General features: G+C 39.4%; 1 protein-coding gene across 2 annotated transcripts in view; it reads left to right on the top strand.

Moving 5' to 3' along the window:
• The first annotated feature begins 4,274 nt into the window (after window positions 1–4,274).
• The window catches only part of prkar2aa (protein kinase, cAMP-dependent, regulatory, type II, alpha A), a 32,810-nt gene continuing 24,138 nt past the window's right edge, over window positions 4,275–12,946 (top strand). For both annotated transcript variants that reach the window (XM_051653173.1, XM_051653172.1), the window contains exon 1: window positions 4,275–5,810. In XM_051653173.1, the coding sequence (XP_051509133.1) occupies window positions 5,558–5,810 (253 nt within the window). In that variant the 5' untranslated portion in view covers window positions 4,275–5,557. The remainder of the gene's footprint in view (window positions 5,811–12,946) is intronic.

Raw genomic sequence — 12,946 nt, forward strand, 5'->3', positions numbered from 1 at the left:
GTGGACTTGCTGGTGTGTTTTGGATCACTGTCCTGCTGCAGAACCCAAGTTCGCTTCAGCTTGAGGTCACGAACAGATGGCCGGACATTCTCCTTCAGGATTTTTTGGTAGACAGCAGAATTCATGGTTCCATTTATCACAGCAAGTCTTCCAGGTCCTGAAGCAGCAAAACAGCCCCAGACCATCACACTACCACCACCATATTTTACTGTTGGTATGATGTTCTTTTTCTGAAATGCAGTGTTACTTTTACGCCAGATGTAATGGGACACACACCTTCCAAAAAGTTCAACTCTTGTCTCGTCAGTCCACAGAGTATTTTCCCAAAAGTCTTGGGGATCATCAAGATGTTTTCTGGCAAAAATGAGACGAGCCTTAATGTTCTTTTTGCTCAGCAGTGGTTTTCGTCTTGGAGTCCATTTTTGCCCAGTCTCTTTCTTATGGTGGAGTCATGAACACTGGCCTTAACTGAGGCAAGTGAGGCCTGCAGTTCTTTGGATGTTGTTGTGGGGTCTTTTGTGACCTCTTGGATGAGTCGTCGCTGCGCTCTTGGGGTAATTTTGGTCGGCCGGCCACTCCTGGGAAGGTTCACCACTGTTCCATGTTTTCGCTATTTGTGGATAATGGCTCTCACTGTGGTTCTCTGGAGTCCCAAAGCTTTAGAAATGGCTTTATAACCTTTTCCAGACTGATAGATCTCAATTACTTTCTTTCTCATTTGTTCCTGAATTTCTTTGGATCTCGGCATGATGTCTAGCTTTTGAAGATCTTTTGGTCTACTTCACTTTGTCCTATTTAAGTGATTTTTTGATTGAGAACAGGTGTGGCAATAATCAGGCCTGGGTGTGGCTAGAGAAATTGAACTCAGGTGTGATAAACCACAGTTAAGTTATGTTTTAACAGGTGGGGCAAACACTTTTTCACACAGGGCCATGTAGGTTTGGATTTTGTTTTCCCTTAATAATAACAACCTTCATTTAAAAACTGCATTTTGTGTTTACTTGTGTTATCTTTGACTAATATTTAAACTTGTTTGATGATCTGAAACATTTAAGTGTGACAAACATGCAAAAAAATAAGAAATCAGGAAGGGGGCAAACACATTTTCACACCACTGTATATATATATATACACACATACATACACACACACACATATACACGTATATACATATATATGAATATATATACATACATATACACACACATACACATACGTAGTGCAAATCTAAATACAAATCAGTTATATACAGTGCAAGGGAATGTAATGGCAGAAGAGGTAGGATGTGTTGGATAATATAAAGAGACTAAGCTGTGTATTGCACATTAATTATTGCTCAAAGGGGCAGTTTTAACTGTTCATGAGATGGATAGCCTGGGGGAAAAACTGTTCCTGTGCCTGATGGTTCTGGTGCTCAGAGCTCTGAAGCGTCGGCCAGAAGGCAACAGTTTAAAAAGGTAGTGGGTAGGGTGAGTGGGATCCAGAGTGATTTTTCCAGCCTTTTTCCTCAATCTGGAAGTGTATAGTTCTTAAAGAGGGGGCAGGGGACAACCAATAATCCTCTCAGCAGTCCGTACTGTCCTTTGTAGTCTTCTGATGTATGATTTTGTAGCTGAACCAAACCAGACAGTTATTGAAGTGCAGAAGACAGACTCAGTGACTGCTGAGTAGAACTGTATCAGCAGCGCCTGTGGCAGGTTGAACTTCCTCAACTGGCGAAGGAAGTACAACCTTTGCTGGGCCTTTTTCGTAATGGAGTCAATGTGGGTCTCCCACTTCAGGTCCTGTGAGATGGTAGTGCCCAGGAACCTGAATGACTCCACTGCTGCCACAGTGCTGTTTAGAATGGTGAGGGGGGGCAGTGTTGGGGGGTTCCTCCTAAAGTCCACAATCATTTCCACCATTTTGAGCATGTTCAGCTCAAGGTTGTTTTGACTGCACCAGACAGCCAGCTGTTTAACCTCCTTTCTGTATGCAGACTCATCGTCATCTCAAATGAGGCTGATGACAGTGGTGTCGTCTGCAAACTTCAGGAGCTTGACAGACTGTATATATATATACTACCGGTCAAAAGTTTTGAAACACTTGACCAAAATGTTTCTCATGATCTTAAAAATGTTTTGATCTGAAGGCGTATGCTTAAATGTTTGAAATTAGTTTTGTAGACAAAAATATAATTGTGCCACCATATTAAGTTATTTCATTATAAATCTAAAATTTAATAAAAAAAAAAAAACGTTTTTGAAATCGATGACTTGGACCAGACAATAAAGAAAAGCAGCCAATAAGTGCCCAACATAGATGGGAACTCCTTCAATACTGTGTAAAAAGCATCCCAGGGTGATACCTCAAGAAGTTGGTTGAGAAAATGTCAAGAGTACATGTCTGCAGATTCTAGGCAAAGGGTGACTACTTTGAAGATGCTAAAATATAACATAGTTTTGATTTATTTTGGATTTTGTTTAGTCACAACATAATTCCCATAGTTCCATTTATGTTATTCCATAGTTTTAATGACTTTATTATTATTCTAAAATGTGAAGAAAAAAAAATTATAATAAAGAATGAGTAAGTGTTTCAAAACTTTTGACTGGTAGTGTACATATATCTGAGTTACCATAAACTTGTCAGTTCGAACCAGTCTGGTCATTCTCCATTGACTTCTCTCATCAACAAGGCATTTCCATCTGCAGAACTGCCGCTCACTGGATGTTTTTGGTACCATTCTGAATAAATTCTAGAGACTGTTGTGCGTAAAAATCCCAGGAGATCAGCAGTTACAGAAATACTCAAACCAGCCCATCTGGTACCAACAATCATGCCATGGTCCAGATCACTTGAGATCAAATTTTTTCCTCATTCTGATGGTTAATGTGAACATTAACTGAAGCTCCTGACCTGTATCTGCATGATTTTGTGCACTGCACTGCTGCCACATGATTGGCTAATTAGATAATTGCATGAATAAGTAGATGTACAGGTGTACCTAATAAAGTAGCCGGTGAGTGTATGTATATATATATATATATAAGTACATTTAACTAGAATAGTTAACTGAATATTTTCAATCATATTTTTTTTATTTACATTACGCCACAGAGTAACTGAATGAATACAATGCCAAAATAAATGCAAAGCAGTTTCTTTATAGTCATTGCAAAAAAATAAATAAATAAATAAAAAATAAAAAATTATATATATATATATATATATATATCTTTTGTGAATTTCTGTAAATAATATCTTGCTGGATAGAATCTATGCATACGTTTAAAAGACACCTATTTAACCTGGTTTCTGATATGGTACTTCTGAGGCAGCAGCCATAGATTATTCCAGCATAACAATATTCCATTCAACAGAGAGAAAAAAATCCTCATGTCGCAGTAAGCAGTTTTCAGCCGGCAGGGGGCGCACAGGGAAAAACAGAGAGATGACAGTAGGATTTAAAGGTAGGTTCTCTGTGGCCATGGTAACGGCTTTACCTGCGACCTGAATGGAGACCCGAAAATAGATTGGCTGCTCTATATTTACTGAGACACACTACAGGGAACTCCATCTCTCTTGCGTCTCACGGATTGTCCTACTGAGATCATTTAGACCTCTAGGGCCCTTCTAGAAACCCCCAAAATAGTGTTTAAGGTGGTTCACATAGTTGCACTCAGAATAGATTTTTAATGGCCAGGTAAGATTGCTGTTACAACAAATTTGTCTTAGTTGCTGACATTGGACATATTATTAAACATGAAAGATGAGAAGTATAGGGCAGACGTTGAGACCAGTTATTGAATAAGTATAAAAAAAGATACAGATGATGAGAAAGATAAATCAGTGTATGGCCATCCACAATGAAGTTAGCCATCGCTCACTGCAGCCCAAATTAATTAAATGACTTTTGATGATAAAAGTTTATATCGTACTTTTTATGGTTGCAAAGAAAACCGTAGCCTACAGTATGCAATGCAGCAATGGACCAAAGTGGCGCTAGTGGCTCGTGAGAGAGCTGCGGTCTAAGGGCATCACTGTTGTACTTTTTTTTTTCTCCTTTGCATATATTATAGCATTTCCATATATTTCTCAACGTATATCTCTATCAGAGGTCAGCATTAGGGCCACACTACAGCCAGGCCGATCAACTCCATAGCACTCACTTCCTAAATCTAGCAAACACGCTTCAAAAGAGGTGGAGCTGCTGTTTCATGCTGCTCTCTGATTGGGGAATTTACACGTCAATTAGAGCTTGCCCGCTCTCGAACTCTGTGACCGCGCCCCCGAGGCTCAGCGGCTCGCGGTGGAGAAGGAGAGAGTGCGCGCCTCGGCAAGAGGCACTAACGGTCTGTTCTTGTAGAAAAAACGAGAATATATCAGCTATTACATGGCTAAATTGGTTTTATTCGACGTCCAGACAAGTATCCATTCGGGACCGCGGCTCTGACACTCTGACAACAACAGGCGAAGTGAATATCTGCAGCTCTCAGTGGTTGGAGTTTGCCGGGGTTTTTCTTTTTTTTTTTTTTTTTTTTTTAAAGGGTTTCATAGCCGTATCGTGCTTGTAGGCGCGTGAGTGCCGGTATTGTCGTTTCCTTTGGTGCCGTTTTTTTTTTTTTTTTTTTTTTTTTGCTTACCGGTGACAAGTGACACTCGTACGTTCTTTTTCCGGAGACTAAACGGCCCGTTCTGTCTCTTCTCCGGTTTACCCGGTGTCCCTTTCAGCGCCGGGCCGCCTGCACACTCACCCCGGCGACGACACAGCTTCCTCCTTGGTAGAGCCCGGAACACACAGTCCTTCCAAAATACCTGCCGTGTTTACAGCGATCATAAAAACGGGAGTTTCAAAGTGGAAAGACGGAAGAGAGACACGTGGATCTGTGAACTGGTGATATAGACACACGGAGCTGTCATTCAGCATATCAACGAGGCAGAGCAGAATCATCCCATTCATTGCTCTCTGCATTTAAAGAATTTCCGTATATTCTCTCACGCAACTGTCTTATTCTCTCGTGCATATCATCTACTAAGCTATTTGACACCGTTGCGTCAAAACGTAGAAACTAAATACGCTTTTTGCAAAGGCAAGGCCTTGTCTGCTAAGTCAGATAGCTCAATCGCTAACTTAGCCTGGGTTTACTCAGCGCCTCTAATCTTATTAACAGTGCACTTTTTGACTCATTCAACGCTTGTTTTGTACCATACCGCACAACAGATGGGAGATTTTAATTAAAAGTTTGGATATTCATTCAACGCACAGTCTAGTAAAATCGTTGCCAAGCTTGCTGATATCTATTGAGTTAAGGAAGAAAACAGAGCTTTCGGATAATTCCCACCTTGGGGAAAAAGACAAATCTTATGTGTTGGGCTGGTTTTAGCTGACCTTTGCTCGGTACCAAATTAACAAAGCCCCTGGCAAGCTTCTGTGCGCTTCAAAACGGCAACCCGTACGGGACAAGCTGCATGCATTGATACGTGAAGGACTTGTTTTATATTTTTGTACCATAGTTCAGGAGCCATTTAGGACAGGGTCACATATCTGCATTAACCCCCTTAATACAGTTTAGACATGAGTATTGAGATTCCAGTCGGTCTGACGGAGCTGCTGCAAGGCTACACAGTGGAGGTGCTGCGCCAGAAGCCGCCAGATCTGGTGGAATTTGCCGTACAGTATTTCACCCGTCTACGGGACACCAGGAGCCAGGACGGGTCTGGGGCCGCTGTCAAAACTGGGGGGAAGGGGGTGATGTTTGATGGCGAGCCGATGCAGACGGAGTCGAAAAGCGACGAAGATGACGAGGATGATGACTCAGATTTTGAACGTAAGTGCACATTTTTGGGGCGGGTGTTTTGTTCATCACTGGATGAAATTAATGCACGTGTTTATTTTACGTGCAGCGCTGCTAACAAGAGTGTCACATTTCTCTTGTGATGAGTAACGTGAGAGCATGATCTAGGTAAAGCCTCGCTCTGTTTCCATGGCATTCGCTCGAGCTCCCATCCTTGCAGTTGATTGACAGTGTGACAAGTGGGTTGCACAAGCATCCCCATGAAAATAAGAGACGGGGTGATAGATGCACATTTGCATTTTAGTATTAATAGTTATGCAGGTCCTTTTTTGAACTGAGAAGGGTTGTGATGTGATCGGTTTGGCAGTGTAAGCCCAGTCGTGCTGTATGAATGGATGCGGTCTGGCCATTGAGAATGCTAATAAGGATTTTTCATAATGGAGAGAGGTGCGCTCGCCCACATCAAAGCAACCCCTCTTTCCTTTCATGTAGTGAACAGCCGCGCATTCATAGCATCGAACACTGTCTGGTTGTTTTTAAATCCTGATCATTTATGTATTTATGGTATACACATTTCTGAATTAAAAAGTCATTGAGGTGAATTTGGGCCGTGGAAAGGGAGTAATGCAGTAACGTGAGAGCATGATCTAGGTAAAAGATCACCTCCAGGAAGAGGTGCTGAAATGGATCCAAGGATTATCACACCTAGTGGTGCACCCCGATCAGGAAATTTGAGGCGATACTGATCTCCGATTTTAACACTTAAGATCAGCCCATACCGATTTTTTAAAGTGCCCTTTGCCAGGCTTTTGCTGCAGTTATATGTTTATGCCCCACACAGTAAAATTACGGGAACACTTTACAAAAAGGTTCCATTTGTTAACATTATTTAACAACATTACTGTAGTTAACATAAACTAATGAACTTAATGTTAGTTACAACATATACACTTTCAGCCAAAAGTTTGGAATAATGTACAGATTTTGCTCTTATGGAAAAGATTGGTACTTTTATTCACCTGAGTGGCATTCAACTGATCACATGTATAGTCAGGACATTAATAACGTGAAAAATTACTATTACAATTTGAAAAAAAAAATGTTAAACTATTACAGAGTTCTCTTAAAAAAATCCTCCACGTGCAGCAATGACAGCTTTGCAGATCCTTGCCATTCTAGCTGTCAGTTTGTCCAAATACTCAGGTGACATTTCACCCCACGCTTCCTGTAGCACTTGCCACAGATGTGGCTGTCTTGTCGGGCACTTCTCACGCACCTTACAGTCTAGCTGATCCCACAAAAGCTCAATGGGGTTAAGATCCATAACACTCTTTTCCAATTATCTGTTGTCCAGTGTCTGTGTTTCTTTGCCCACTCTAAACTTTTCTTTTTGTTTTCCTGTTTCAAAAGTGGCTTTTTCTTTGCAATCTTTCCCATAAGGCCTGCACCCCTGAGTCTTCTCTTTACTGTTCAACATGAAACTGCTGTTGAGCGGGTAGAATTCAATGAAGCTGTCAGCTGAGGATATGCGAGGCGTCTATTTCTCAAACTAGAGACTCTGATGTACTTATCCTCTTGTTTAGTTGTACATCTGGCCTTCCACATCTCTTTCTGTTCTTGTTAGAGCCAGTTGTCCTTTGTCTTTGAAGACTGTAGGCAGTGGCCCCTGCAGCTGTACGGCCGTATGCACTGTGTGTACCATGACTGCTCCAACTGCCCGGAGAAATATTTACTCTTAGAATATTTCATCAATCACGATATATGTCCCGTATTTCTTTTGGCTGTTTAAAAGAACTAGCAATGCCCAATTTGCAAATGAATAATTATTTTGAGTATCTTCTTTTCAGTGAATTGTCCAAACAGGCTTGCAAAACAGTCTGAATCGATTTGTGATTCAGTACAATTCGTTCAGAGCGCTCAATCACTGAATCATTTGGAGCGGTTTCTCACACAGTAAAACAGTATTGGGATATTTACGAATACATAGAACAAACAGCGCTGCATACAGTGGAAATGTACCAACAGTCAACTGAAACAAAAGGCTGTCTTTTTGAGAGGTAACTTTGAGAAACTTCAGCTAGTGCTGTGGCATGTGAACAAGGGGCTGTTCAAACTGAACGGGTTTTTGTGTCCATTCACATTGTTTTCAATAATTTTTCATGTAAACATCCGCTATATGTATGTCTTTTGACAACCGCGTCACATTTCACTGTGTTTTTAGCATCTCTCACAAGAGTCTGAAAGGTTACTGGAAGAAATGCTTTAGCCAATAGTTACATGAATGCTACTCATACTCGAGAAAATAAAACAAATACTTATCTCAAAGTCACCAGAATTGAATGTTTATGTGTTGTTTTTTGCACACACACACACACACACACACACACACACAAATTCTCCTGGGGGAGCATGCCCCCGGACCCCACTAGATATAAGGCTTATTAGGCAGATTTCTCTGCATACTAGGGATGTGCGAGACTATTCGACTAGTCAACTAAACGGTTCGGATGCTGCTAGTCGACTCTGGAATTACTAGTCGGTTAATATTTACCCCCATTAAACTGATAATAATTTGTACACATTTACGTTTGGCTTTATATTTTTACAGAGGCTGCACTTAAATTACTGTCATATTAATGTTACATATTTTAAATAGAATTAATAATACAAATATTATTTAAAAAGAGGATATCTGGAGCAGAGTTTAATTTCACCTCAGGCTGGAAAATGTCCTCTCACTAGACAAGCAAACTCAGCAAAGTAGTTATGAAATCACTTCGGTGGTGCGGGAATCGGCTTTCCAAACGTTTGAAAGTCCCTATGGATGTTTTCACATGTGAGTCTTCTTTAAATCTGTGCATGCGTGTACGTTATTTTTCCACTGAGCGGGCTTTATCAAGCGTAGGATAGATGCCTCAGGTGAGTCAAGTCCCGTCTTTCACCGGACCATGTCGACGGATTAATTTTGCTCATCCAAAAAATTATGCATTTGATTAAGTAGCCTAGAAAATAACTGTTGTAGGCTAGGTATGCCATTTTTTAATCTGCTGATTAAGCAGGCTATTTTCAACGAGGTGCCGACTGCTTAACGTGTTAAACTATCTTTTATTCTGTGTGCACGTCATGTTAAGAATACATTAGGTTTATTGCAGGCTACATCACAGGCCTATTTTTTTATCCTATAGCTACTTTTTTATTTTATTTTATTTTTTATTTTTTAAAATCGTAACTGTTATTGGTTAACGTTCTTTACCGAATAGCTGTCATATTAGATCAATGGTTTATGCATGACTGAAACGGCATGAAATACGTGCAACTTTTCAGCACATTTTTTCTCTCTTATAGATTTGGCTTACCTGTTAATTATTTTCAACAATGTTCTGACTGTTTTAATATGTTAAGTAACTTTCACTTGGTGATTTCCATTTAGAACAGGCTTTTAATGGTTGTTCCATTGATCCTGCACTATTAATTCAATTAATAAATATAAATAAAAAGTTTTCAATAAATATGTCTATTAAATATGTGCTAATTTTGATTCAGTGAATGCGTGTCATGTTCTATATTTAATGTACAATGATCATAATTCAAGGCGAGGACGTCGCAGATAAATGCCCCTTTTCAGTGGAATTTAGCTTCGGATTTGGAATAGATTAAGTATTTTAAATAGGTCACATAAACACACTTTTTTTTTTACTGTTTTCTGAAGGTTGGTTTCTCTTTAGACTAGTCGACTAGTCGGTTACAAAACTTACGTTTAAACGACAGTCAAATTAGTCGTAGCACACATCCCTACTGCATACCCCCAGATTAAATCCTGCAGGCGCCCCTGACTTTAGTGTACACCTTTGTATGAAATCTTCCGTTTTTTTGGCAATTTTAAGCATTATATAGCCTTCATTCCTCAAAACAATGATTGACTGGCATGTTTCTAGAGAAAGCGGTTTCTTTTTTGCCACTTTTTTGCCATGCCAGTCTATTGCATACTGTGGCAACTCAAAAACAAACACAAAGACAATGTTAAGCTTCATTTAACGAACCAAACAGCTTTCAACTGTGTTTGATATAATGGCAAGCGATTTTTCTAGTACCAAATGAGCAATTTAGCATGATTACTCAAGGATAAGGTGTTGGAGTGATGACTGCTGGAAATGGGGTCTGTCTAGATTTGATAAAAAATGACTTTTTTCAAATAGTGATGATGCTGTTTTTTACATCAGTAATGTCCTGACTATACTTTGTGATCAGTTGAATGCCACTTTGGTAAATTCAAGTACCAATTTCCTTCCAAAACAGCAAAATCTGTACATTATTCCAAACTTTTGGCTGCCAGTGTACTAATGCATTTTAAAATCAAAAGTTGTATTAGTTAACATTAATGCACTATGAACTAACAATGTATTTTTATTAGCTAACGTTATGATTAATAAATGTTTAAAAAAAAATATTGTTCATTGTTTGTTCATGATACTTAATGCATTAATGTTAAAGAAATGAAACATTTTTATAAAGTATTACAAAAATTAAATTAAAATTATATTAATTGTGAATTGCTAACATTTATTTGTATTGAAAACAGTTATGAATAGTTCTGTTGTCAATATCAAAAGGTCATTGTGACATACTGGCAACCAGTAAAAACCGTGAGAGCATCACACACAGCAGAGATATGTTCATAAATAAGAAAAAATGTATCTATTACAAGCTCTAAAACTGATCCAGTGAGAAATCATTAATATCTGTGATATGTTTACTGTCTTTGGCATTTTGCTGTAACACAAATCACTAATTATTAAGCAAATGCATGAAGTTGCGGTGCCGTTATTGAAAGTTAAACAGTTATATCTGTTATTAGAGGTAATGTGACCAATATTAATTGGATTTAAATCGGGATCCTCACAGAATAGCGCTGAGATGAGTGACTGATGATGAGATATTGAGGGCACCTGCAGAGCGCGCATGTTAAAGAGAGTAAAGCTAAAAGCGCTCATGATTGCTCAAACAGTCTCTTATCGCTCCACACAATGTCTGATTGTGATGACTCGCATTACATCATATGTACTTAGATTTCTATTCGCATGTTTATTTGTTGTTTAATTTGTTTTTATACCCGTTAGTAGCCTCTTTATCCTCTTCCTGCTCACTGACTGTGCAACGAGTCAGAATAACTACCGTATTGACTCTTGAAAGTAGGCAACTTAAAATTCATACACATGTAATTCTTACACATTTTTAAAAACAAAACGGCATATTCATGTGAATTACATAATGTCAGAAAGTTTAAATTTGTGAATGCTTAGAATTGCCAACAACTCACCCTCCAAAGATCACTCTGTCATGCTTTAAGGGCTGAGCAAGCGCTCATTCATTCGAGGAGAAGTGTATGTGTGATTCCCTGCATGCTGCAAAAATGATCGGCCCTAAATCTAGGCACGATCGGCTGATCGCTGATCACGTATTTAAGATGAATATCGTCCAATTTCGATTGGTGGCTGATCGATCGGTGCACCCCTAATCACACCCCATATCCCCATATTGCTTAATCGTATTTCATCATGTTGTGTAATATCTAATACCTGCCTGTGTTTAGTTGGTTATGATAATTAATATGCCTTGTTTGACCTGAATTTGTTTTAAATGTAATGTTGTAATTATCACAACTACACTTAATAGTTTTACTAATGAAAAGGGGAACATCCAGTCCAATATGTGTGCTTAAGCTGATCTCAGATCAGTGAGCAGTGTGAAAAATCTGTACCGGTCTGTGTGCTCTTTCAGTAGTTTGAGTTTGAGCAGTTGCATCTGTCTCTGTGTTCAGGACAATGGTGTAGGTTTGAACATTTTGGGGGTTGTTTCATTACAACACATTACACAGTGTTAGGGTTGCAACGGTATGATATTTTCATGGTACGATAACAGTCTCAGAAAATATCACGGTTTCACGGTGTACGGTATTACACAATTATTATTATCAGTTACAATGACCCTTAAAAAGGGTCTTTTTTTTTTTTTTTTTTTGATTGAACAAATGCTATATTATAATATAGTGTATAATATAGGTTTGACTTCCTCCGTAATGCTTTAAACTGGGAAAGTCTCACTAGTATTGAAATTGGTCACATCAGTTTTGAGGTCTGCGCTCCGCAGTATCGAGGGAAGACCGATTGTTGCACGCGCACGCCAGAGAGAAGAGCAGATCATTAGCATGAGCTGGTTCCTTTACACTCGTGTGAAAGTGCAGATGAGAAGCCTTTAGCTGATTGCGATATTATCATTAAATCTGCCTCGGCAGTCCTAAATAGGCTATCACTTGGGCGGCCGCCGTAATATCTTCAATGGGAGAACCATGGCATTGTTCTTTCCCTGCTGTCTGCGACCAAGTCTGAATAGACCTGTGACTCACCAGTTGAGAAACACTGCTTTAACTCACACACACTCACTTATGTCAGACCCCCTCGCTTCTCTCTGACATTTTCTCGCTGCATGTGTGTATATGTGTGGTGCAAGTTGACGAGTTTTACAGGCAGACGAGGAAGAAAGGAGATGCGCACGCGCAGGTGAGATTCTCCGTCTGGTTGCATTTTTTCTCAATACCGTAGATAAGCAAATGTACATGATATAACCGTCAGTTTTCATACCGTGGTATACCGTGAAACCGGTATACCGCTGCAACCCTACAAGGCATACTAAATTTTCAGCGTTGATAAAAAATATATAAACAAGGATTCTTTTCTAATTCTACGGCAATGTTCAGGATCAAAAGCTATGTTAGTTTCATTACCCTCAACCTGTAGCTGTGTGGGAGTTCAAGAGAACAGTGTCCAAGTATTAATTCACTTTACTTCCCCAATTTCTGCACATTTTTTAACTTATTTGAGCTCATTTGGATTAGTTCTGACCACATCACACCCAGATACCAGATATTTCTCAAATGAAAATAATATGGAGGCCCAATCCTTTCACTAAAGGCCCCTGCACACTTAATACAAAATAGAACTAATGGGTGTGATGTCATTTCGAACTAAATCTGGCCAAACAAATCTGTTGAGTATGTTTTGCTGGTTTGTAAGAGCTCGCCAGGGCAAACTTTCAGGAAAACGTCATACCGGCTGCTAAACACCTTACTGCCATTGGCCCACGTCATTGGAAGGAGTGATCTGGAGCTTCAC

This window comes from Myxocyprinus asiaticus, chromosome 24 (genome assembly GCF_019703515.2).
Source record: "Myxocyprinus asiaticus isolate MX2 ecotype Aquarium Trade chromosome 24, UBuf_Myxa_2, whole genome shotgun sequence".
NCBI lineage: Eukaryota > Metazoa > Chordata > Actinopteri > Cypriniformes > Catostomidae > Myxocyprinus > Myxocyprinus asiaticus.